Source organism: Cydia splendana, chromosome 8 (genome assembly GCF_910591565.1).
Source record: "Cydia splendana chromosome 8, ilCydSple1.2, whole genome shotgun sequence".
Taxonomy (NCBI): domain Eukaryota; kingdom Metazoa; phylum Arthropoda; class Insecta; order Lepidoptera; family Tortricidae; genus Cydia; species Cydia splendana.
In genome coordinates, this window is record NC_085967.1 from 10,608,996 (window position 1) to 10,636,879 (window position 27,884).

At 39.3% G+C, this 27,884-nt stretch overlaps 1 protein-coding gene across 1 annotated transcript; it reads right to left on the minus strand.

The window, feature by feature from the left end:
* Positions 1 to 2,330: 2,330 nt before the first annotated feature.
* On the minus strand, positions 2,331 to 27,488 carry LOC134792817 (integrin beta-PS). Its single transcript, XM_063764199.1, has 17 exons — positions 27,358 to 27,488; positions 15,296 to 15,632; positions 14,290 to 14,442; positions 13,802 to 14,030; positions 13,504 to 13,588; positions 13,070 to 13,240; positions 11,231 to 11,338; positions 10,544 to 10,696; positions 10,016 to 10,135; positions 9,185 to 9,352; positions 7,487 to 7,723; positions 6,781 to 6,955; positions 5,920 to 6,026; positions 5,310 to 5,460; positions 5,081 to 5,217; positions 4,444 to 4,596; positions 2,331 to 4,176 (listed from the first exon to the last, which is right to left on the minus strand). The coding sequence occupies exons 2-17, from the start codon at positions 15,600 to 15,602 to the stop codon at positions 4,111 to 4,113; spliced, it is 2,520 nt and encodes an 839-aa protein (XP_063620269.1). The 5' UTR covers positions 15,603 to 15,632; positions 27,358 to 27,488; the 3' UTR covers positions 2,331 to 4,110.
* Between the last annotated feature and the right edge of the window lie 396 nt (positions 27,489 to 27,884).

The window sequence follows — 27,884 nt, forward strand, 5'->3', positions numbered from 1 at the left end:
ATAGTTAATTAATCGACATTGGCAATTTATGTTGTACGTAGGTATATATAATTTGATTCAGAAACCATTCAATTTTTAGGATTCTTCTTCTTCGCCTAGCCTTTTCCCATATCATTTGGGGTCGGCTCTCCTCATTCTTTCTTCGCCAGGCGTACCTGTTCTGGGTCGTCGAAACATCTATTTATATTTTTAGGATTGTTACCTATTAAAATGATGTTAGTTTATTATGTAAATTATGTTTTCTCAAACATGCGTGGAAATATTGTCATTAGGTCATTACGTCCCGCCCTTATTTGAACTTTTATATAGATATTTCCTCGCATTTTTTGAGAGAAGTACTTACATAAGTACATATTATTTCAATCGCGATAACATTTACCGGGATTATGTTAGTGTATGCATGTATGTTGTGTAGGCATATAATAGGGATATCCCGGCCAGGTGTAAATATTATAAATATCTTCTTTCGAAAAATGTTTTTTTATGTGCTAGTCAGCAAATGAGCCGCCTGTTGAGAAGCGGTCATCGTCGCCCATGGACTTACGTCCATATTGGTTATGCAACATCACATGTATTAAGAAAGTTACAAAGGTAAACCAATAAAAAGCAGGTTTAAAAATCAGTAAACTTGAATTCTCTTTGACAATCATTGTTATAAATTATTTATAACAATGATTTATTTATATTTCTCGTATTCTATTTACTCATACATCATCATGTTTGAAAACAAAATATCTGCAAACAAAAGATATACTTACGAGTATAGCGCCAACTGCGCGCCTCTGGGCTGTATCTTATTCTTTGAACCTCGTAGCGGTGCAGCGATACAAATTTCACGTACGATCGCAGTGAGCGGGGTAAGCGGGTGGTGCGGGTACAGAGCGCTTAGCTCCGCCCAGACGCTCAAGGGCATTGGGCCTACCTATCGTCTTAAGAAGTTTCTTATGCTTTTGCAATGTTTTATTTTAGTTTTTAATCAACTTTAAGATACTAGGTACCTACTTCTCAGAAACTTGAATGTGGAACTTGAAACTGTTATGCTAGGTTGTTAGTACCGCGAGTTTTAAAATTGAAAGCTGGGCAATCAACAATCTTGAGCTTTAAGCAGAGGTAAACAAACCACAACATTACAAAACTAGAATTAACTTCTGTAAATAGGGATCATCCATTAATTACGTCACACGAATTTCTAGGTTTTTTGACCCCTCCCCCCCTCCTTGTCACACTTGGTCACATTTTGCAAATCCCTCCCCACCTGGTGTGACGTCACATTTTAGGCAATTTTGTTAACTCGGCATTATTTTTTGAATAAAAAAATATTATTGGTAAAAGAAATATTAGTAATTTTATAACACAAAACCAATTAGGAACGAAAATTACTTCCAAAAACTCATTATTTAACTGTACAACGAATAAAAAAATATATATTAATTTTCGGTTACTGATGGTGATGAAGTTAAAGTGACGTCACAATGTTTGTGACTCCCCCCTCCCCCATGTCACAACATGTCACATTTTCTTGACCCCTCCCTCCCCCTAAACGTGTGACGTAATTAATGGATGACCCCATACTTACATATACTTATAATTCAAAATCAGCTCGCAGAAGGCTTTTCTTCCTTGTAGCGTGGAAAAAAAGGATTACCTTTTTGCCTGCTGATTTTAAAGAATTAAGAAACGGCCTTTTCTCGGATAGTGAGGTGAAAATATACTTCTGTTCTGAGTTAGGCGGGTAAAAAACTAGCGTGAATTAATATACCAAAATGAAGCAGAGCTGTAAACCTACCAATATCCTGAATGAGTTTCACGCTCCATGCCCGCAGCAGTGTCTAAAACCCAGCCAACTCGTACAATATTTGCTCATTTCACTGGGGTAATTTTACAATTTCTTGGATTCTATTTAAGCAAGCTCGGTGACGAGTGGCGGATGGAGCGGAAAATTGAGCTTGCTCCACTTCTATTTTCACCATTTCCTCGCACGTCTAGGAGCTGGCACTGGAAAAAGGTTTGCCGTTTATAGAGTAACCAGGTCCTTCGTACATATTATAGCGATGTTCCGCTCGCGTAGCGGAGCGGCGTGCAGATCTCGTCTAGCGTGAAGCTTGGCATTTTATCTTTCGAGGTCGAATCATTATATGGTATGGTATTATGTTGAATATTGGCAGGCGTTAGCGTTACTGTCGTGCGAAAAGTTGTTCTAGCATCAATCATGGCAAGAACTGCTTGCACGCACTATTCATATATTCGTGAGTCGTAGCAAGATGTGCGAACCGTGCTGTGTCCCAAAGGTTTTGTTACCGCAGTCTTCTAATAAAATAAAAGAGCATAAATTAGCGTTAATATTTATTAGCTATAGTTTAATATAGACAAAATTGTATTTATACATACTGTTCCCTCTTAACAGATCGAGGTTACTCGTTACTTGTTTTATGAATTAATTGGTTTTAAGTTTTTTAACTGACTGTGTTCTAAATGCATTATAAAAAAAATATATAAAGGCACGATCAATAAAACTTATATTAACTTAATTTCAAAAATAAAATGTAATTACACTTATAACTATAATTAATTTCAATAAATAATATATATTCTGTACCGTTTCATTCAAAGAAGTAAACAACCACATTTCATATTACAATTGCAAAAAAAAGTAAGAAATACATCACATATTTGGCAATTAATTAGATGTCAGCTGTTTATTCAGTTAAAAATTTAATAAAATTTAAAATCAACAACATACCGGCCTTCAAACTTTTCAGTAACGAATCTCAATAGATTGTATCGGAGCCGTATTGCTCCGTAAAAATACCAATAGCTCTTCATTCTCTGCAATTGTAATTAATTCGCTTCTTCATTATTTACCCCCGTGTATAAAACTGTTAATATTCTATGTTTAGCATTAGTAATGGCACAATTTGTTACTTCTCACGTTAAAAGGCACATGATGACATTATTATCTTGGCAGTGGACATATCTTGAATATGCACAGATTTTATGGAAGTTATTCGTGACACAAAACGTTACACACAAAACATTACCTTGTCATCATTACAGTTTTGTAATACGTTAAACTTACATCGGAGAAACTGTAAAGCTCCTTTATTATAATTTACTTTATCATCGATTTCACACAATCGAGGACTGACTGTAGAGAAGGTTCATGGTAATATTGGTAATTAACAAATTCATATAAAAAAGTACACACAAAATTACAAGCAGCTTCTTTACGTTATCGGGTATCAAACACCGACAACACTGTTATTTGTACGAATATCGCATTATTAGAAACGACCCCAATATTACTGTTTCCAAGGACGCGTCGCACTATTCAGTCGTCGCGACAAGAAGAGAATTTATCATTTCGAACAATTAAAAGCCTTCGAATAATGATAAGACTCGATCAGGCACTCGATTCGTTTCCCCTATTTATCACACAATACGTAAGTACAATACACAAACACTCGCACAATAAGTACAAAAAGCGTACTACAAATAATGTAGAGAAATATTGATAAAAACAGACCCTTTGAAAATTCATATTATTGCAATTAAAAATGTACAAGATTCACAAACGTATAAAATAATTAATTACTTATTTTAATGATCTATTTGAGATTTAATGAAATAATTAGCACATTACGGCGATCATTATTCGAAAGTAGTCACATATAAATGTTTTTTTTTTCTATAAATTACCGACAAAGGCACAATTTAAGGCATCATACTAAGTTTTCAATCGAACAGTCTACTGACTACATAATTTCAAGTCATAAAAGATTCTACAATAGTAAATACTGACTACTGACCAGTACAAACGAAGACACACTGGAGTGACCAATAGAAGACCTTATCACGTTGTAATAAGGTTTACGAATGGTCAGAGCGCCTACCGCGAAAATCGAAATTTTGTCATTTACCTCTCTATCGCTAAAATATTTATGCTAGATATATTAGTAGCGATAGTGATTTAAAAAAATCGATTTCAAATGTTCGCGGTAGACCCTCTTATCTGCGTCGTAGAGGGTACGTGCGCGACCCTGGGCGCTCGTTTGAGACGACTACTTTCGTGACATTAATTAAACCTTTGCTACACTTATGACTGATAGATCCTTATTTGCCGGCGTACGTGGGGTTTTTGAAGGTCGACGTCGCCTGCTTGTAGATGGGGTTTTCGCCCTGGGAACAAATATTCATCGTTAACCGGGTCAATTAATAACTAGACAAATACATCTTCCCTCCTTTTAGGCTTCGCCACAGTATATTATGTTTTTTTTAACAGTCGCTTTTGAATCAGTGACCCAGGAGGTAAAATAAAAGCCCATATGGTCCAGGCGGAGAAGACAGGAGGACGTGTTAACCGCACATATCCGCAGAAGCTTAGGAGAGGATTATAAATAAAAGGAAATTTCCAAATGGTTATGAAGGGAAAAGATGTGCACGTACCGTGTCCCATTTAGCCATCATGCGCTCCTTCTCAAAGCGCGCGAACTCGCGGCGGTCGTGGATGGTGGTGACCATCTTCCACAGCATGAGCAGCGCCAGCCCCACCAGCACGATGGCCGCGATCACGCCCAGCACGATGCCCAGGATGAATACCTACACATTACAATACAAACTTGTTCAATTCACCAAATCAGATAATACAGCGGGGTTGCGAAATGCTTCGCAGCCATAATGTGAGTTTTTTTAGTTTTTAAGATAGTTTTTATATTCCATATTAATATCTGGGAGACCGAGCTTTGCTCGGAAAACATACAAAAACTCAAAAATGCGCCTTTTCCTAGAGATAAGGCCTAGCTAGATCGATTTATCGCCCCCGAAAACCCTATATAGCAATTTTCATCGAAATCGTTAGAGCCGTTCCCGAGATCGCCGAAATATAAACAAGAATTGCTCGTTATTAGATAGATAGATGTATGCTAGTTTTTTATCTATGGGTCAATAGTTGCCTGAAAATAAAGATTTTTCCTTTTAATTTCAAAAATAAATTGAAATTCATCATTTTGTTAAAAACGGGTACTGGGAGGTTTTATAGGTTTAAATTTATAAATGGGGCATAAATAGATGGTGGATATCTGACCTTCTTGGGGCACTCCCGTTCCTCCTGCGCCCTGATGTAGAGGTCCTGTCTCTCGTCGTACGAGTACACGAACACGTACAAGCAGTCGTCTTCTTCGTCTTGGAAGCTGCACAAATGCTCATTCCTAGACTCGTTCGCTGAAATAGAAAAAAATATCACTTAAACTTCTCACACCGACCGGTACATGTCTGAACATGGGAAGTGATGTAATGATTGAATCAGTCGTTACCTTCAAGTTTTCCCTTCTCGATGATGGGGTTGATGTCGTCGGCGTCCTTGCACGACTCGAAGCACACCTGCTTGTCGTTCCACTCCGCTCCGCGGTGGTGCACCTTGCACAGCACGCATTCCTTGAACTTCTCGCAGCGGCCGGTACATGTCTGGAAAATAGGAAATGATGTAATGATGAAATTCAACAGGTGAGTATGTATGTATCGGGCAGGTATGTAGATATAGCTTAATTTTCCTTTATTTTTTGATTCGCGGTCTGTTAGCAGTGATATCGTTTACTATTTAGGGTCGGTTGCACCAAACCGTCTGTCACCGATTTAGCGTTCGCTATATTTGATTGTATGGGAAGTTTCATAGTTCTCTGCTGCTTGACGTTGATCAGTCTGTTAATTGTGGTTGGTGCAACTGGCCCTTAGTGGTAGTGCTTTTAAATGACGTCAAAAACAAAAGCAACAGCCGTTACACCTATTGGAAATCTTATTGTATTTCAACATTGAACTACGGCTGTAAAGCTTGGTAAAGCAGAACTGACCTTAGCACCCCCACAGCGCTCAGTCCCTCTGTCACAAATATCCAACTTAGTGTACAATGACTATTGAAATACTCACTGGGCATTTATCGCAGTATCTGCCCGAGTAGTGCTGTGCGCTGTTGACGTTGCACACACACTGACCGCACACACACTGCCCATTGCCGCTACAGATTTCACCGTCACCTGCAATTCCAATAAATGGTTATAATTCGCATGTACCTATACCTAATACATTATAAAATAAAACGTCAAATTAGAGATGCACCGGATAATTGGTTACTATCCGGTATCCGGCTATTATTTTAATATCCGGCCGGATACCGGATAGTAACATTGCTTGATTTCGGAGTAAACAAAATTGGATTTAAGTAACAGTCACGGGCGTAATCTTACTCTTTATTATTTTAAACAATTTAAACATTCCACTCACTTGCACGCGCACTCATTTAGAACCTAGAAATGAGTCCGCGCGAACGTTCACTACGAAACAGGTCAAAACCTGCACAATGCCCACTTGAAAAACCGAAATGTAGGTATAGTTCCGCCGACCGAATATTCGGCGGCCGGATACCGGATACTCGGCCGATGGGCAGGCCGAATATCCGGTATCCGGCCAAACAACTATCCGTTGCATCTCTACGTCAAATTAAATAATTGTGGTTGATTGGGTCCAACATTTTTTCTTGTAAATCGTTGGTGTGGCAACGCCAAATATTATCGAATACATAGCGGCTGACAAGCGGCAAGCGGGGCTGCGGGCGGTAGTTGCCGCCACCGCTGTTTTCCAAAACAGATTCATTATATTCTATACATTTTGATCCAGTCGCTCGGTGCCGGGCGGCGCGAGCAGTGGTTTGCGCGTCACCGATCGCGTGCGTCCATTCAACCGCCACAAACATCGATAAGCGCACACAAGCAATCATGTAATCATGGTTACCTGGAGGGATGCACGGCGTGGTGTCGAGCAGGCAGTCGCAGGCGGCGCCGGTGTACTCGGGCTTGCACTGGCACTTGCCGCACACGCACTCGCCGTGCTCGGGACCCGAGCAGAGCAGACCCTTGTTGCGGTCGCAGGAGAAGTTCTCGCACTCGCAGAACGGCCCAGATATCACCTGTTAAGTAATTCGCGCAAAAATATTTTTTTATTCGTGATGCTTTTTGAATGAATGTGGTGCTGGTGGAAAAAAGCGCTGGTGGCCTAGCGGTAAGAGCGTGCGACTTTCAATCCGGAGGTCGTAGGTTCAAACCCCGGCTCGTACCAATGAGTTTTTCGAAACTTATGTACGAAATATCATTTGATTATTACCAGTTGCTTTTCGGTGAAGGAAAACATCGTGAGGAAACCGGACTAATCCGAATAAGACCTAGTTTCCCCTCTGGGTTGAAAGGTCAGATGGCAGTCGCTTTCGTAAAAACTAGTGCCTAAGTCAATTCTTGGGATTAGTTGTCAAGCGGACCCCAGGCTGCCATGAGCCAGGGCAAAATGCCGGGATAACGTGAGGAAGAAGAAGATGCTTTTTGAATAAATATCCTAGACTGGTAGCAAGCGGTAATGGTGTTTTTGTTTATGTTATCTCGCCGGGTCTGACAACTTGTCGCACCGTTGTCGGTGAGACGGGCAGTTATGCAGCGCGTACACGTACCTCGGTGGAGTCGGACATCTTGTTGCACTCGCAGACGCCGCAGATGCAGTTGCCGCGGCCGGAGCAGACGGCGCCGGCGCTGGCGTTGGTGGGCCGGCAGCCGCGGTCCTGGTCGGCGGAGCCGCCGCCCTGCGCCGAGCACTCGCAATGCTTGCCGAAGCGGCCGGGCTGGCACAGGCACACGCCGCACGCAGAGATGCCGTGCCCGCTGCACACGTCGGGGCTGTCGTCGTACGCCTAATAACATACGTAATTATTGGTTTTAGAAAAAGACAGCAAGTTTACAAAATGCAGGCGAAAAGGCTCGATATTAAATATTTTGGACCTTTTTCTACTGACTGTACGAATGCTAACGACACAAAATCCTGAATCGGCATAGACTCGCCTTTTCCGCGAAGTACGACAAATCATTTACTCGTGGCGGAGCAGTCCGTTTCAAACTCGCTGACTTTTATTTTTCTTTCAATATTTGACCCTAAAATTAGGACTCTCGAATTGTGTCTTTGATGTTGTGTTTTAAAGAAACAGTCTCACATATCCATTGCAACTCACTAGAAGGTTTATTAACCCTTTATAAGGCCCCAGTTATACAGATATGCTACGTGAAAGTTAAATACACTACCATGTTTGTAATGCACTGGGGAACACATCTACGGCAAAAAAATAACGAAATCATTAAGAAAAACATGTGGTCAATATATGCACTCAGCCTGTTAGTGCACTTGAGTTTTCAGAAGATCTGTTTCCAATATACCTGTTCATTGACATTGACATAACAAACATAACGTGCTCTGTACAGACGGGCGTTTAATTGACTACATACGGTAAATCGAACATTATTGTGTATTTTGTAGTGGGTAGGATTAATATACGAATATCACTGAAAAAATTATAACCTGTGGCCCGTTTTACGTAATACCATGCAAAAAGTTCTAATGACAATACTTATCGATATAGCATGTAACCTTTTATAATTTTATGCACAAATGATACACTTTCCTGACACTAATAACAACGTAGTACAGTTATTGCAATTCACGATGGAGAGTGGATTTATCAAAATTAGACCTTGTCATCATACCAATAAGAGTCTTGCCACTCGCCATCGTGAATTGCAAGAGCTATAATTCAAATTATTAGATACAGCGACGTGTATATTTTTAATAGTATAATGGAAACAATGACGATAGGTTGCTTCCCTTGACAGGCATAGTGCATAAATTGACCACATACTATAGATTAATTAATTACACTAAAATTAAATACTGACTGAAAAAGTATGAATGAGGAAAGAAACCCTGATATATTCGCTATATAATACCATTATAGTTAAATAAAAAAGAGGATGTTCTTCTCCGTAAATGTTTATTAACTAAGTGGTTTCCAAATCGTCTCTGCCTTATAAAGGGTTAAATTAAGGTTTACTGTATTTCGAAAGGACATACTATAGCATAAATGAGCTTTAATCCCAAGTTATAAAGCAAAAATGTTAGATTATTATGAAAAAAAATGCATATTCACATGATAAGGTATGCAAAGTGTACAAAATAGTAAAAAACATTTATATCAGTCAAGGTGGTGCAGTTCACCTTTGTAAACATAAATATCTAGAACGTCATTTAATTGTGTACACAAGACCTCTTGTTATTATAATTATATCGCATTGTATTACAAATAAATATACAGAAGTGAACTCACGTGATGTCCACGGTGTTCGCACGGGCAGTCGCATTGCATCTCCAGCTCCACAGTGAGGCCCTCGGAGATGACTCCGGGGTAGATGACGAATGTCTGCTTCCACTTGCTCGGGTCCTTCGGACACTCCTTCAGAGTGATCTCAGCAGTGAACTCCACGACATCACCCACCTAAAATAATGTAAATTATATTTAGAGATTTTCGTTAGAATCGGATAAAAAATAATGAGTACAAATGTAGATAGACGTACGATCGTGTCTTGCTATTTCAGTCAATCTCGGTAAATAAAGTACTGAGGTTGACTGAAGTAGCATGACAAATACGAACGTTTCCGACAAAATACGATGAACAACAATGTGCTGTATAAATTCAATATTATTAGGTATATGTACCAAAAACAGTTCTGCTCTATCCTTCCCACGATAAATAAAATCCCATACACCTGGTGGAAGTGGAAGTCCCTTTCTAACAAAAGTTGTCAAAAAGTGACATCCGCTTGTATTACAAGTTACAAGCCTTTGAGAAACGGGCCCCAGGGGTACGCAAAGCCAAAGGGGTTAAAGGTGTTCGCGACAAGCAACAAATACCTATAACCAGACTTTCTTAAATAAACAGTAGTCTTATTTTTTGTCATGTGATTCGCAGTCAACTGAGAAATTGATAAGGGGTACATGGGGTAAAAAAAAATAGAAACCCTGCCGTACACTACATACAAAATGTGGAACATTGACCGATCAAAAAAATTTCAATAAGTAAGAAAAAAAGACTAAACAAACGTTAATAGTTACAAATAATTCTTTGTATAAAATTATGAATACATAAATTTGACTTACCCTTAATCCGTCACACTTATTCGTCTGAATTACGTTGGTTTTGTCAAGACAGGATGAGTAATACACTATTTGGATGGCGTCACTCGATGTGTCCGTAATTTCGACCGCCGAAGTGATTTTCTGGAGGAAACAACAATGAAATAATCAGATACGTGATTTGAACTTAGTCACTTAAACCTAAGAATTAACGTCATCAATCATTAATAGAATATAATAAACAGGCTATTAGTCACCAATACAGACAATAGAGTATTCTTCGCTATTTATGACACATTTAAGCTACAATGTAATGGGAATACGATTATGACATAAACGTAGTGCATCAAAGAATGAAATCTGAATTTTAATCATCATGTGTTCATGCAATTTTGCAGTTCGGTGTACATCAAATAATCAGGTCAGATGGCAGTCGCTTTCGTAAAAACTAGTGTCTAGGCCAATTCTTGGGATTAGTTGCCAAGCGAACCCCAGGCTCCATTGAGCCGTGGCAAAATGCCGGGACAACGCGAGGAAGATGATTGCACTCACGTTGTACTGCTCGCGCACCAAGTCGACGACGTTGTCCGAGTTCTCGGTGAGCACGCCGCTGCTGGAGCCCTGGATGTGCTTGCTGAGCTCCTCGTACACGCCGATCTGCTCTGATGTCACCGCGAATATCACGTTGATCGAGTGGTCCTTTGCCTGACGGAAATCCAAACGTGTAAATGTTGCTCTTAACCTTTTGAACGCCAGACGGCGAAGGAATATGCCGTGCCCCGGACGCCAGGCGATCGTCATTATTTAAGCGAAATTGAACTTTACGGAGTCCTACGTAAGTCCCTATTGCATTGGCGAAGCTGACGGCCATAGCCGTCTGTGGCTGTCAAAAGGTTAAATAAGTGGATCAACAATTTCTTGCCACTTTTTGCTATGGTTACTACTCCAGTGTCTCGTAACTCCCAGCATGTCGAAATATTAAACTGTTGTGTACGTTTTATAAGAAATCTGGTGTGCGCTATCGAGGCGGTGAGAGGTAGGTAGTCTCTCTGCCGACGCGTTTACGCGACGCTCGCTGGGAGTTGAGATATTATATTGACCGAACAAGTCAAATAATGCGGTATATTAATCTGTGATCATGTAAGGAGAATGAGTTATTTATAACATTTATAATAACAAAATTTGTTGTTGTTCGTTAATCCAAATTTTATGACAATAAAAATGATTGCCTTAGGTTACCTTTTGGTTGATCTGTGATATGCTGGGGTAGTCTTGTACGGTAGAGTACGTGTACAGGTTGTTTTCCATGTGGCATTCACCGTCGTTGGGCTGAACGATGCCGCCAAGCTGTAGGAACAAACATGCATGTAAATATTTAGACCTTTACATATTAGTAGGTATCTATTACACTACATTGTTATAAAGACTCATGTTAACCGGTATATATACTACGCTCATAAAGTTCTCCAACGACAAATATATGAAATGTAAAGCTAAGTATATCCCCGTACTAAATGACTTACATAGAAATTACTACAACATTGTAAATCTGACAAGACAATGGCATGTATGAGTGGCGTCGAACCTTCTGGCACGTCCAGGTTACCGGACACATCGGCTACAGATACTACTTGGTGTATGTTTACCTTGCCATCTCCAGCGTAGTCGAGAACACAAGAAGCCTGTTGGCCTTCTGTCGCCAACCGATCTGCTCCTTGCACACCATAGCTTGCATGATGGCGTCGAACCTGCCCACCGGCGCGTCCAGGTTACCGGACACATCGGCTACAGATACTACTTGGTGTATGTTTACCTTGCCATCTCCAGCGTAGTGGAACCCGGCGTCAGTCGAGAACACAAGAAGCCTGTTGGCCTTCTGTCGCCAACCGATCTGCTCCTTGCACACCATAGCTTGCATGATGGCGTCGAACCTGCCCACCGGCGCGTCCAGGTTACCGAACACATCGGCTACAGATACTACTTGGTGTATGTTTACCTTGCCATCTCCAGCGTAGTCGAGAACACAAGAAGCCTGTTGGCCTTCTGTCGCCAACCGATCTGCTCCTTGCACACCATAGCTTGCATGATGGCGTCGAACCCGCCCTCCGGCGCGTCCAGGTTACCGAACACATCGGCTACAGATACTACTTGGTGTATGTTTACCTTGCCATCTCCAGCGTAGTGGAACCCGGCGTCAGTCGAGAACACTAGAAGCCTGTTGGCCTTCTGTCGCCAACCGATCTGCTCCTTGCACACCATAGCTTGCATGATGGCGTCGAACCTGCCCACCGGCGCGTCCAGGTTACCGAACACATCGGCTACAGATACTACTTGGTGTATGTTTACCTTGCCATCTCCAGCGTAGTGGAACCCGGCGTCAGTCGAGAACACAAGAAGCCTGTTGGCCTTCTGTCGCCAACCGATCTGCTCCTTGCACACCATAGCTTGCATGATGGCGTCGAACCCGCCCTCCGGCGCGTCCAGGTTACCGAACACATCGGCTACAGATACTACTTGGTGTATGTTTACCTTGCCATCTCCAGCGTAGTGGAACCCGGCGTCAGTCGAGAACACTAGAAGCCTGTTGGCCTTCTGTCGCCAACCGATCTGCTCCTTGCACACCATAGCTTGCATGATGGCGTCGAACCCGCCCTCCGGCGCGTCCAGGTTACCGAACACATCGGCTACAGATACTACTTGGTGTATGTTTACCTTGCCATCTCCAGCGTAGTGGAACCCGGCGTCAGTCGAGAACACTAGAAGCCTGTTGGCCTTCTGTCGCCAACCGATCTGCTCCTTGCACACCATAGCTTGCATGATGGCGTCGAACCTGCCCACCGGCGCGTCCAGGTTACCGAACACATCGGCTACAGATACTACTTGGTGTATGTTTACCTTGCCATCTCCAGCGTAGTGGAACCCGGCGTCAGTCGAGAACACTAGAAGCCTGTTGGCCTTCTGTCGCCAACCGATCTGCTCCTTGCACACCATAGCTTGCATGATGGCGTCGAACCTGCCCTCCGGCGCGTCCAGGTTACCGAACACATCGGCTACAGATACTACTTGGTGTATGTTTACCTTGCCATCTCCAGCGTAGTGGAACCCGGCGTCAGTCGAGAACACAAGAAGCCTGTTGGCCTTCTGTCGCCAACCGATCTGCTCCTTGCACACCATAGCTTGCATGATGGCGTCGAACCCGCCCTCCGGCGCGTCCAGATTACCGGACACGTCGGCTTTAGATACAGCTTGCTGTAAAGAAAATTACAATTTAAACACGTAATATATATTTTTTAATTTCTTCTTTAACAATCTTTAATACAACATGAAAAAACCAGGGTGGAATACTGTAAAAAGTTTAGCTATCGTCTCAGTCTGTTCAGCTAGTAATCATCTTAAATTTATTCTATAGCTTCTTGTTTCGCCATCTTTGCAAAATCATTGTGAAAGGCTCTGAGTCCTTACTTAGATCTATAACAATGGTCTGTTAATTATACACTCGACATTATACGTACATCGAAATAAGCGGTGTCAGTGCTAAGTGACATTTGGTTCTTAAAGCCGTAAGGTGCCGCACAGCCCTCGCAAGGAGCCCTCAAGCTGAAACGAAAAATCATCATTAGTTAAACAAGAAACAGTAGATATCTAGAATAATAGTTTTCATAGCAAATGACCTGAATTTCAGATAGAGTCTGTCCGGAAAGAGTAGAGTCGTGGAATGTATTGGGCCCCATACATTCCACGACTCTTCTCTTTCCGCACAAACTCTAATACATCTAAAATAGCATTGAGAGCCAATACTGTTTAACTTACTTTTTCTCGACAGTAGAAACATAAGGCATGACAACTTTGTCGACAAACGAGCCGAAGCCAATCCGGAAGTTGGAGGTAATATTCTTCATAGTGGCGGAGAGCAAATTGCCGAGGGCAGCCAGTTTTTCCTGATCGTTCTTCATAGAACGACTGAGGTCCATGAGGTAGTACAGGTCTAGTGGGTAGTCCTGGGCACGGGAGTAGGCGAACGATAACTTCTGCATTTGGTCTGTAAAATAATAAAAATGTAATGAATAAAGTTAATGTTTTTATTTGTAACAGAAAACTACAGACATAAAAAAGCTTTCAACCGAATTAAGAACCTAATTTTTTATATTCATTAACAGACTTATTAAAAATTTGCAGCGTGAATCGTGATTTGTGATTGCAAAATTTGCAAAACTAATGTCTTCACATTTTGGAGTACTTTGACCGGTGTGAAATGGTTGAATTAGTGTTACAATTAGTTTATATATATATGTACTTACTTTGTCGTAATTGCAGATTGACTCTCTGCGGTTTGATCTGAACGAGGTTCTCGCCAGAGCCCGCCGTGGACATGGCGCCGCCGGCGCTGGCGCCGGCCCCATAGGAACCGGACTCTCCGTACGAGCCTGAACTAGAGCTCGAGCGAGACCGCGCTGAAACACAAACGGGGGTTAATCATTTATGACTACTACAGTTACAGAAAAAAATAATCGTAGTAATGATACGAAAGAGTCAATCGATTCGGGCAATCGATTAACATTTAAAATACTTTAAGTATAGGTTTTTACTGTTATAAAATATGACTCATTTACTAATCAACTACAAGTTACGGAATAATCATTATCCTTCTAATCGCAACTTTCCGGGGTACACGGGAAGAATGATAACACAGTAGTTAGCAATACCAACAAACAAACAGCGTTCAGAGACCTTTGTTTATATTATGAAATCCTATAAAGAGGATAACAACTATTAAACCACAAATACTGAACCCATCAATTGCTTTATTTTAGGTTTATATGATACGATATGTGCGATGTTTGTAGGTAAACAGCGCCGAAATTTTTTGATAACATTGAATCTATCCGTCTACGTCGCACTAGGACTGATAAATCTTTAGCTTCGAGAGCCAAAATGTAGGTAAACTGCACTGGGCCAAGCGGTGGGTTATCAAATGTGGTAGGTACATTTGCGGTGTGGTGGATCTCATTAGCCTTATCATACCTACTTATTTTTATTAATCTAGATTGTTAGCATTTTCATAAATAGCCACAAAGGACATGATCTTCAATGACGTGAGATATACCTATTACTATTGACATTCGGCGGTTAAAGGACATCTGCTTATTTCTTACTCAGATAATCTTACTTCGGCTCAGTTCCTTATTGTAAGTGGAGTCTATATATACTGCAAATCGAGGGTTCAACACATATATGTACCTAAGTCCAACAGGCAACATTCCAGTTGCGGCTCTAGCGCGGTAAGTGTTTCTAAGTATTACTTACTTCTACTAAGTTCCTTGTTATAAGTTTGATCTACGGACAGCTCGTTGTCGGGGTTGAAGATGTAAGCTTCATTACAGCCCGCAGTGCCTCCTTCTAAGGCAGGGTTGAAGCACCTCGGGCCGTTGAACCCGGCAGCGAAGCACCAGGCACAGCTGGCCGCCCGTATGCAGTCGCTGCAGGTTGTTTTGCTGGAGCATGGGTTCTGCGCTAGTTGGGCTAATGGAGCGGGTTGGTCTGCCTCCGCCCAACATATCGCGGCCAGGCAAGCCCATAGGCACAGTCGTAACGTCGTTCGTTGTGTGTGCATTGTGCGATTTGGTTGTGTTCAGATCGAAATCTGGAAAGAAACGATAATGTTGCACACATTCATTTCATTGTTAATTCCTAATAATATTTACAGATACGATTTGCTCTAATCGAATTAAGTAATTACTTAGTGCTAAACATATCCTTTCATGCTGTCATTTAGATAATGTGTAATGAGTTCTTATTAAAAAGTTAGGAAAAGACTTTTTATTTACAATGGCCATACGAGGATAAAAACACTGTCATTATGGTTTACGACTCTTTTTACCCGACTGCGCGACGCAAAGGAGGGTAATTAAATGAAGGTCGTTGCGAAGGAGAGAATTAACAATACTGCACTCACATATAGGTACTGAATGAACAATTATGCGCAATGGAGATAAACATATGTAAAATCTGCATGTTTATATTACGACTTTATTTCAGTAGCAATTTAAATGAGTTTATAGCGGAACAATATAAATAATAGTACAATATTCTTTATTACGCATAATGAAAAAGAATACAGAAATAAAACATTATTCCAAAAAAACGATTTCTTCTAGGCAATCTTTAGGTAAACAGGAAATTAATAACTGACAACAATTAACGGAATGAATAATTGAATGACGTTCATTAGGGGCTATTCATAAATTACGTCATTTCAAATTAGGGGGGGGGGGTCTGGACATCGGATGACGGTAGCATGAAGTAGGAGGAAATGGGGTCATTTGAAGCATGATTTTTGGATGATTATAGGGGGGGGGGGGTCAAAAATCGTCAAAAATCGATGACGTAATTTATGGACAGCCCCTTAGCGGATCAATCACTAAATCGAACTCTGGGTTAAACCACAAAGGTAAGAACAAAATTAATAAGATCTGCAACGCTTTCAAAGTAGTGTTGTGAATAACGCTCATTTCGAGGCTTAAAGACTCGAACCCTTAAGACTCTCGAGGCTTAACGCCTCAATGGCGGCAAAGACGATTTTTTACATCCATACGCGTAAAATAAATAAATACAATTCTCAAATATAGTCGAGTCTTCAAGACTTACGAGTCTTGAGGGCTCGAGTCTTTAAGCCTCGAAATGAGCGTTATTCACAACACTGTTTCAAAGTAATAAAAAGATAGACAAGCAGATAACGAAATTCAGAACTTCGCTAAATCGTCCCTTTCTATCTGACACGTGCCGTAAAGTTCAGCAGGTTAAACTACATAACAATATTAACAACATTTGAAAAGGTGTCACGGAAGGGAGCCAGCCGCACGCGCCGCATGGGCCGGGCGTTGCGCGGGCGCAACTAGAAAGGGCGCCGCCCACGCGCGGTTCGAGGCCAGCCAGACTTGACGTGTGGGCCGGCGCCGGCACGGTTACGGGAGCAACGTGTGACCGATTGTAGGTACAAGTCGGGTTACTACATCTGTAAGGTGGGTTTTAGCTAAAGCTGAATGGATGGTTTTTTTAACACGACTTTTTACTTTACGATTTGTTTATAACACGATCCTAATAACAATGTTTATACCAAACGGGACCCCGTAAGACCTTATGTGGTGCAATTTGTCTGCTAGATGAGCCTTGTTAGTCTTATAACGGACAGAGCGATAACTCTTTTATAGTCAATGAAAATAATGTAGATTTACATCAATAGGGGATCAAATCATATGCTCTAACCTGGCAGTCGAGAGATATGGCCAGAGCTATCACAAACTCAAAACAATTACCGGAGTGCAATTTATCGGAATATATGTATATCAATCTTATTAACGGGTCAAGAATAATGATGCAGTATTGAATATTGCTGATTGTAGAAGTCGATCATGCTTGATTAAACCAGCCCAGCTTTTCCGCTTAGATCTTGATACTACCTATAGATGACTGACTGTCCAAAAAAGACGTTGGCAATAAATAATTATATATTTATCAAAGAGTAGGTAACCTAAGTGAATTGAAAGGCCTTGCTACTGATTGTTCCAGTAAATTATAATTAGTTACTAACAAGTTAAGAGTTCAACAAACAAAATCGTTAACGAGGCTCTTAACAATACCACATGCCGTTTCATCAAGAACGTTGTTTGTCCAAAAAGTGGCATATTTTTATGGTTCATATAATAAAAATCATAGACCAGATGTTTAAGAAAAAACGAGAGGAGTGAAGTACATCTGCATCAAAATCTGTTCATTGAACTTCTAATTTTAAATTTAAAGAGCTTCAAGTGCGATGTGCATAAATGTTACATTCAACAAAAAACAAGTTATCGAGGCAGTCAATGTCAATCGCGTCATTTCATTGAGCGTTTACCTACATTATATTACTCATGCTGTCTTGCAAGAAGCTGAGAAGTCACGTCGTGGATTTTGCGATGAAATCATCGCGTCAAAATTAGGGGTTACAATCGGAACTACACCATCAATATTTAAATCCAACTAATACCAATGTCACTTGAACATAAGAGGGAAAGCAGAGTGTGCCTGGAATCTGGATCGATGTAAATACGGTCTAGCTAACTAATAAGTAAGTAATTAGCATGATCGATTGTTTTATTAACATACTAGAACCGTGGCTTATAGAAACGGAATTAGTTGTAGAGATTTTTTTCCATGAGCGTGACTACACTAACTCTTTATATTTTCTTTACCAGTGTTTTCAGTTTCAAGATTCTAATCACCTTACTGACTGACATTAAAATTGCATTATATATTAGTATGTTATTTATTTGTGAGGAGAAGTGCGTGCAATGGTATTCCAACCATTGGATATATTATTACGACAACTTACCAAAACAAGAAGATTTAAAATCCAATATATGGTTTTACATATGCACACAGGTACACCGTCGACCCACTTCCGTTCACAGTTGGGACATTTACATAAGACGTTACAGTACTTCACAGCACTTTCAGTTTCATACTAACGAACCCACTATTTTCGTAATGTTTCTTATCACAGCTTGGCTCACATTTCTAGTCAAAAATACTAGAGTATTAAAGGATGGCAAGAATCACATATCACAACATAGCTTTTCTTATGTACAGTTTCCACGGTCAATATTCCGAAGTTTCGGCATGTATTCAATATGAGATACAGACTATTTTAGGCGCGCTTATAACTAAAACGACGATAAGGTATCAATGTTTAATCTCTAGCTAGCGTTCATTTAACTGAGGGAGGTTTGAAGAGTAGACATTGCTGGCGCCACTTTTTTTTGTCTAAAACTAACTGTTCGAGTAAATAAAAACAGATGGGGCAACGCAGCGCACGACCTGCGCTCGCGGCGGATACGCGGCTGACTAATTGTACAGAAAATAACTTCGTCATCGGTGATACAGCGGCCGCAGTCACCGGCGCTTCTCCGAAACAGTATTTAGCGAGAGTTCACCTACACAATATGTTTATTGGCCCAACAAGCTTCTTGATAGACTGTGGTCTGGCACTTACAGCGTCAAATCTCAGTGTGTCAAGGATCGATCTGACCTAATTGATGGAATAGAGCGTATTATTATCCTTATTTGTAACGTTTGAGACCGATATTTAATTGTGTTTTCTTCGCTTTTGTATTTATTGTACATCGAGGCCCAAAATTGCATGGCCACTTTATGAATGGATTTCATGTGTCCATGCACCTTTTAGCTTGTTGTACATTAATCACAAAATGCACCGGTGATAACATCATGAAACTTCTTCAATATTTGTTGTAAACTAGTTCTGATAAGTTTTATTTTTAATGCTTACAAGCTTTTAACGCCTACAGTCGGCGATATGCTAATCGTATCAATGAAACCGACTCGAATTTAATGGGTTTGCGTTGTGTTACTAAAGATCCCATAGCCAGCTGAGCGGTTCTATTGTTAAAGAAAGCAAAGTATTTTCGAGAAATGGGTCAAATCATTTCCTATTCCTACATACAACTCTAATAATATTTAAATACAGACTTTACAACGGAGACTCTACATTCGATTAAGCCATATTATTAAACTAACGATAAATATGTAAAAAGTATTTAAAAAAACCATGGAGGCAACTCGTTCGAAATCGGCTGTCATGGCCTTACAATGGCTTAAGTACATGTTTTAAAATATTTGACCGCCTTATCCTACTATAAGTACTTTATGTCCTTGGTTTTGGCGAAAAATAAGCCAAATATATTTCAGTACGCTTGAGATTATTTTTTCATATTTAATCAGACTAATTGTAAAAAACAAGGTTTGGATGAAAAGGTATATATTACTGTTTTTTATCAACATTTAGGCTGCTCTGACTGGTGGTCAGTTAATTAAGGACAAGAAACCGGTGTTTACCGTATGTTGGACGAATTACGTCATAATCAGATATCGATGATTCAAAGCTATCGCAGGCATTCTTTAGGTTACACAATACACCGAGGCGGCCATAGTAATATGCAAAGTTCTTTGGCACGCTGTGGGTTGCTTAGCGAGCGATCCTAATTTACTGAGGGCTTTGTTTACGTATTTCTTTCTTAGGTCAGCTGTCTGCTTTTTTATCGTCAGATCTGGATTAGAACCCAAACTTTATAAATCTACTGTAACTTTAAGGATATGTGACGTTCCACGGGAAAAGGTACCTTTTGAGGGTTTCTAGTTTCGGAGATATGAAATGTTTTGTAAAGAGGTGAAAAAATGCTCAATTTTTTTTTATTGTGTGATCTGAAACCTTAATGCGTAACGTTTGTTTACCTGTTTTTATTTTTGTTATAAGTTAGTTATAAGCCTAGTAATGTCGTCTCAGAGTTTAGTAGAAAAGGTACCTTATGGAAAAAAGATTGAAAATTCCCAAAAAAACTAGTCAATACGGGAAAAGAAGTTTGGTAGAGAACTGTATTAGCATTCTGCAAAACTAATTTGATAATTTCAGTTCTGGTTGGGGCGCCTCGCAAATATTATAACCGTACATCGACCGACATCACAAATCCAAGTAGCCTGCTATTATACCAAAGTTACTCTCGTCAAGTCTTTCTTAACTAGAATAATCTTCATTTGGTTTGGTCGCATGCAGTAAATCAGCCATTGGTTTGCTGAAAAATGCCAATACCCGACGCATTACCTTATGGAATATCTGAGGTCATTGAACCTCAATGCCGCTTATCTTCAATAGCAACCGAAATATATTATTGATAAGAAATAGACGATTTATACCATCTTAACCCCAAAATATTATTAGTTTATCCTAACTGTTCCATCATCATCATGCCTCATCATGTAACTTAATCACAAGGTACCTTTTCATTACATACAAATTATTGGTCTTTTTTAAGATTATTATGACGAAGAACTAATTAAATTTGGGGCAGTTTAATGTAAATTAATATTTTCTATTCATAAAAGATAAACTGTAATATGATTGATATTTTGTAGTGATGTATTATTAGATTTATTTCCATAAGGTACCTTTTCGTAAATGTATGGAGCAAATACTGTTATTGTTATGTAAGTTTAAAGTGGCATAAGGGGTTAAATATAGTATTTAGTTGGGGTTTTAGGATTTATTTCATTTGAATGACAGAATTTCTTTCATATGTGCTCAGAAAAGTTGATTGTGTGTCACATTAAAAGTAAAAATATTCAATTTTGTGATTTTATATGAAAAAGTCAGAAAATACATTTTCACCTCTAAATTATTACTATCACTGCATCTCACCCGTGGGTTCTTTTATGATTTTTGAATTACGAATGGCGACCCTCGAGACAAGGCCGATAAACATTCGATGTGAGGCATATTTTTTTATTATTAGTGGGGTACTTAAAGTAGAGGTTGACGACAAGCAGTCTTATCGAATAGCGGTGTTCCAGACAACTAGGTTACAAATCTGCACGTCCTTTCTTTACAAGTAGTAAAAGTGATTTTCTGCGCATGGCTGGCCGTAATCGCAGCTTTACAGCCTGAGCTGTTGTCAATCTTTTAACTTTCTTTAGTTTAAGTTTCAATAAAGCTCAATTTTTATGGGCATTCACGCAAAGGCGTATCGAACTACTACATACCAATAAATCAAATCAGTTAACCAAATTAATAGCCAGTGTACTATAAAACTTGCTTCGTCCGTTATTTACCGGACATAACAGGACCAAGGAACAAGTTGGCGATAATCCCCGTAAGACCTTCGACGGAGCCTTCAACCAGTTGCCATATATCGACATTAACGGTTAAGGGGTGCAACCGGGACGAGGTCAACGACCGTTACCCGTGCCCACACTGCAACTTTATTACGATTTTATACCGAATTTGAACGTAAAGTTCCGTAACTGTTCCGATTGTGAGGTGGCAGTAGGTATACTAAACCTAAACTAGCCTAGCCTAAACAAATACCTAAAAAATATAATACAAGAATATATTACAAGAAGTTGTGTGGAAAATAAAGCTAATCATATATATAAAATTGAAAAACCAGAACGGGATAAAAAACGAGGGAAGAAGCGAGATGGCGCCTTACAAATTTCTAAAAAAGTTTTTGACACGTTTCTCGAATAAGACGCACGTATGATAAGAAAAACCTGTTCAAATCTATTATCTACATATGAGAATAGAACTAGAGCATAAAAACTATCGCTTCCGATGCGTATTTAATTTACAATAAGGAAAAGAAATTTTCATAACAATCTTCATTTTACGACATCGGCCATTTCTCGGCAACTCTCGGTTGCTTTCGTTTGGCGGTGCTACAGATTAGACCAAATAATCCGTAAGTTAAAGTAAACTAAATTATACATGGTGTCATGGTGTCATGTTGGTATACAGGTATTTCTGAGCTTTTTTACACGAAGTAAAATAAAAAGTGCTGTCAACCTCAACCTTAGTCTATAGAGCCCATACGAGTGATTTATGTCATATATGACTTATCATTCTTATCAATCAAAGTAATTACTACTTATATTATTATTATCAATTTGTATTTTGTTGTTTTAAATTTATTTTTGAGTTATATTATTCAGATTGACTTTCACGGCTTCGGCAAACATTGCCATTCGTCCGGGGAACGGGCTAAGAATGCTGAGATGGGCCAAAAATACAAAGTTGATAGTAAGTTATGTAGGTGGATTAAAGTGCATGTTCAGATATTATTGAGCGACCTGATAAAAATAAGCAAATGTACAGTCAGCAGTCAGCCAAATATCGTAATATAATTTTGTTGCCATAGAAATAAGGATGTGGTCCGATATAGTGGCGAAATATTGAGAGACAAAAGCGGCTAAATTCAGTGGTGGCTCGGACACTTAGAGAGAATGGGAGAGGATCGTGCCGTGAAGAGAGCGCAGGTACTTGGGACAACAAAATGGGAGACGCCCGAGTGGACGTCCTAGGTACCGCTGAAACGACGTAGTTGCTCAAGACCTGCTCAACCTCGGCCATGGCGACTGGCGAGAGCTATCGCAAGACCGAGAGGACTAGACTACCTATGTTTGTATGAAAAGGCGATTTAAGGGCGGTGGTCGTCCATATTCGTCTTAAGGCGAAAATTATTCTAATGAACGTTTTTGCAACTAGGCTTATAAGAACAAATGATAATTTTATCTTGAAACAAGTTTTAAATAAATACTTGTAGATGAAAAAATACAATCTTGCCTTTTATCAAATCACATCATTTTTTGAAAAAAATGCGAATTGAGTTAGGGGCTGTCCATAAATTACGTCATCGATTTTTGACGATTTTGGACCCCCCCCCCCCCCCCTATAATCATCCAAAAATCATGCTTCAAATGACCCCATTTCCTCCTACTTCATGCTACCGTCATCCGATGTCCAGACCCCCCCCCCTAATTTGAAATGACGTAATTTATGAATAGCCCCTTATCCAAATAACGGCTACAAATAAGAAATCCCTATCACAGTTTTAAACCATGGCAGGGTTGAATACATAATAATGTCGGTATTTAACTAAACATAAGACGAACTCTTTATTTCATTTACGCGAGCGGAGCTGCGGGCCCGTCTAGTATAATAATAATAATTTAAGGTAAATATGACCAACATGAATTCTAATTCCTAATCAAATTTTTAATCGTATGTAGATTTTTGTGACTATGATAGGTGGCAATTTTTAGGGTTCCGTACCTCAAAAGGAAAAAACGGAACCCTTATAGGATCACTCGTGCGTCTGTCTGTCTGTCAGTCTGTCACAGCCCATTTTCTCCAAAAGTACTGGACCAATTAAGTTGAAATTTGGTACATACGTGTAAATTCGTGACCCAAAGACGAACATCTTACGCAAACAAATGAATTTTAAACATGGAGGCTACTTTTGGGGGGTAAATGAGAAAATTAAAAAATAATGTTTTTTAAACTATATTGTGTTACATATCAAATGAAAGAGCTCATTTTGAGTATCTCAAGTATATTTTTTTTGTAATTTTAAAATAAATAGTTTAGAAGTTATTTAAGAAAATACCCAAAAAATTGACATCCCCCCCCCCCCCTTTATCTCGGAAACTACTGGGTCTAAAATTTTGAAAAAATAAAAAATAGTTCTTTACCTATAAATGACAGGAAAACCTGTTAGAAATATGCAGTCAAGCGTGAGTCGGACCAATTACTTAGTTTTTGATCCGACCCCTACGGGTTTTTTAAAGGTAATTCACTCGCGTTTCGCATATAAAAATACATTGTTAAAAATTGGGTAATATACGGGACCCTTGGAACGCGAGTCCGACTCGCACTTGGCCGGTTTTTTTTATTGTGGTCAGGTATAAGGTTACAAAACTATTACAGTTCATGGGCTAATAATATTAGTCTAATACCTTTAGATAAATGGGCCCTAGCCCCACCACAGAAAAAATATTATACTATGATGTCCACATCCACACTATATGATTATTACGGCCTAAGTCCTATATCTTGCTTATTCCTTTCAAACAGTAGTATCTGAAGAGTGCAAGCCTCAACCGGTTTACTAATATGTGGCCGAAAATTGTATGGCAAATTATCACTTCCCAAACTATTTTTCCCATAGTATCATTTGGCAAAACTATCAGATGGCAAACCAATGTTTCGCAAACATGTCGCAAATGATTATTTACAATATTATTGTATGGCAAAATATTTAGTTGGTCATGTTTCAAAATGTCTTTTATTGTTATGTCGAATGTATTGATAGGCATAAATTATTTTTCGCCTAATATTGTGAATAACCTATCTATCTCTGGGAGCAGTTTCGTTTTTAGGGTCATAAAAAAAATTACCCTAACCTACCTATCTCTGGAAGCAGTTTCGTTTTTAGGGTCATAAAAAAATAACCCTAACCTACCTATCTCTGGCAGCAGTTTCGTTTTACGGGTCATAAAAAATAACCCTAACCTACCTATCTCTGGGAGCAGTTTCATTTTACGGGTCATAAAAAAAAATAACCATAACCTACCTATCTCTGGGAGCAGTTTCGTTTTACGGGTCATAAAAAAAAAATAACCCTAACCTACCTATCTCTGGGAGCAGTTTCGTTTTACGGGTCATAAAAAAAATAACCATAACCTAAGTACCTATCTCTGGGAGCAGTTTCGCCTTTAGGGTCATAAAAAATAACCCTAGCCTACCTATCTCTGGAAGCAGTTTCGTTTTACGGGTCATAAAAAAAAATAACCCTAACCTACCTATCTCTGGGAGCAGTTTTGTTATACGGGTCATAAAAAAAAATAACCATAACCCACCTATCTCTAGGAGCAGTGTCGTTTTTAGGGTCATAAAAAAATAACCATAACCTACCTATCTCTGGGAGGAGTTTCGTTTTACGGGTCATAAAAAAAATGCGAAATATAATTGTAATCAAATAAAAAGTATGCGAAGTTTCAATTTGGGCAAACGTTATTTAACAATAAATAGTTAGGTATAATAAAACATTTGCTTAGTGACTATTTTTCTAAATAAATCGTGGTAAAATGAACATCTGCTAAATAAAATTGTGATCAAATAAAAATTATGCTAAATAATAATATGCTAAGCATTGGTTTGCCAACTAAAAGTACTGCAATAGTTGGTTGGGAAGTGAAATTAGGAGAAAAATATTTCGGCGAGATGGCAGTACACCGCCTCAACCTCTAGATTGATTTATTTCATTTAAACCCAGCAACTGTAATGGAATATCAATCAATCAATCAATCAATATATATTTATTTCAGACCAAAATTACAGTCCATATTTGTTAGTTATGTACAATACTATTTACTTATATCTATGTTAGTTTATCCTAGTCCTATCCTAATAAAAACTTAAAAATTACTATTTACAGTCCTGGTACTTAGGAGCATGCAGCGACACCCAATATCTTTTAAAAGGGTTATCTAGCCTCTCTCCTATTGCCGCTAAGAAGCTATTGGCGCTGCCCCGCACGCGACACATTTGAGAGGCCACTCGTTTGCGCATTATTGCATAAAAATCATCCATGCGTGCCTCAGCAAACATGCCGGATGCGCTACAAAAACGCGGCAACCCCAATAGCATTCTATACCCGTTATTGAATTGGACACGCAAGGCACTGTAAGCTTTTTTGGTATAGTTAATCCATAGGCTGCTCGTATAGAACGACTGGCAATAAGCTCTAAAAAGTGTCTGTTTAACCTCAGCCGTACAACGAGCGAACCTACGGATCAACATGTTTGTTCTAACTGCCAGTGCCCTGCGTTCCCTCTCAATATCGGCATCATCGTTTAGGTCTTCTGTCACTACATGCCCCAAGTACTTAAAACTCGAGACCCTATTCAGAGGGGTGCCACAAAGAGTCACCGGTGGTGTAACTGACGGGCTCCTGCGGTTAGCTCTGAACACGAGGAGTTCACTTTTTTTAACATTATAGATGAGAATATGATCAGGGGCGTATTTTGAAATTCGGCGCCCCGGGCCAATACGTTTCGCCGCCCCAGAAGTCAAAGAAGAAAAACAAAAGGCAATTCGGCAGGGGCGCCATACGGCCCATACGCCGCCCCTGGCGGATTGGCGCCCCGGGCCATGGCCCGGATGGCCCTAGGGTAAATACGTCCCTGAATATGATAAATAAAATAAATAATTTAAAATATTGAGTAAGTATTCAGCCAAAACCAATATTCATGGCATCTCTAATGATTATGTTTTCACAGTCAACAAGCTTAATACTTTTTTGTGAGATATTTTTTTAATAGCCTGTTATAGTGTCCCACTGCTGGGTAAAGGCCTCTCCCCTTGATTTCCACGACTCCCGTTGTTGAGCTTTTTCCGGCCAGTTATTAATGAAGGTGTCTAAGTTGTCCCGCCATCTCTTACTGGGCCTGCCATGTCTGCGCTTATTTTGCGGCATCCACTTGGTGGCTATACTAGCCCACCTATCCAGATGCATGCGGCTGACGTGACCTGCGCAGTCTACCTCCACTTTTGTGGCATAATCTTTTTAATTTTTTTAATTTCTTAATTAACAGTTGTGTTAACTAAAGACAATGATTTATACAATTTAATTCATATCCATAACTGTCTACAAAATGATACTGATATCAGACATGTTTATTTATATCTAGAAATAAAGGAAGAATATTTATAAACAATTATTTTGGCACAAATTTATCAAATTGAATAAACAATAGTGGCTAAGTACTATAAATATTATTACGCGAAGGTAATAATGCTTTGTTAAAACTTAAACCAAATTAGCCAGCAGGCCATGTATTCATGATTTTACTTTGTACAAACTTCATTCTTCTCCGCAATCTTTATATGGATGTAAAGTTTACATAGGAGCTGACTAATCAGGTCGTCCGTGGGTTGGCCGTTGATCTGCTAATTTACTAAGTGATAGCCCATGTTTACTTACCAGTCTTATAATCGCGTGAACAAATTAACGCACCAAAACACTTACACTACACAATCATATCCCTTTAATTATTTAAAAACAAACTCAAATTAAGATAAATTACTTCATCTTGCTCAGAGGCGAGAATGTAGGTGTTGCAAGTTTTACTGTTTAAAATTCCTTTAAAATTAAATAAAAATAATATCCATGATGTTGAACTTCTTCAAGTAAATTGAAATAGTGATTTAAAATGGTACTTTCATTTCACTTTTGATTTTAACTAGTGGTATTTCGTATAATAATGTGCAACTATTCAACATATATTCAAGTATACATATTACAATAAGTGAAACAAGTGAAATTATTTTTCCTGAATTGGTGGAATTTATTTCTACCGGCAACCCTGGTATGAAATCACGTTCGGATACATTACGTACAAAGTCATAACGAACATCTGTTTTATTTATATTCCCAGTTTACCTGCCTACTTACCTACTTCTACTGTAATAAAGCATTTGGTGCAGCTTTTATTCTGTTTTACATATTTA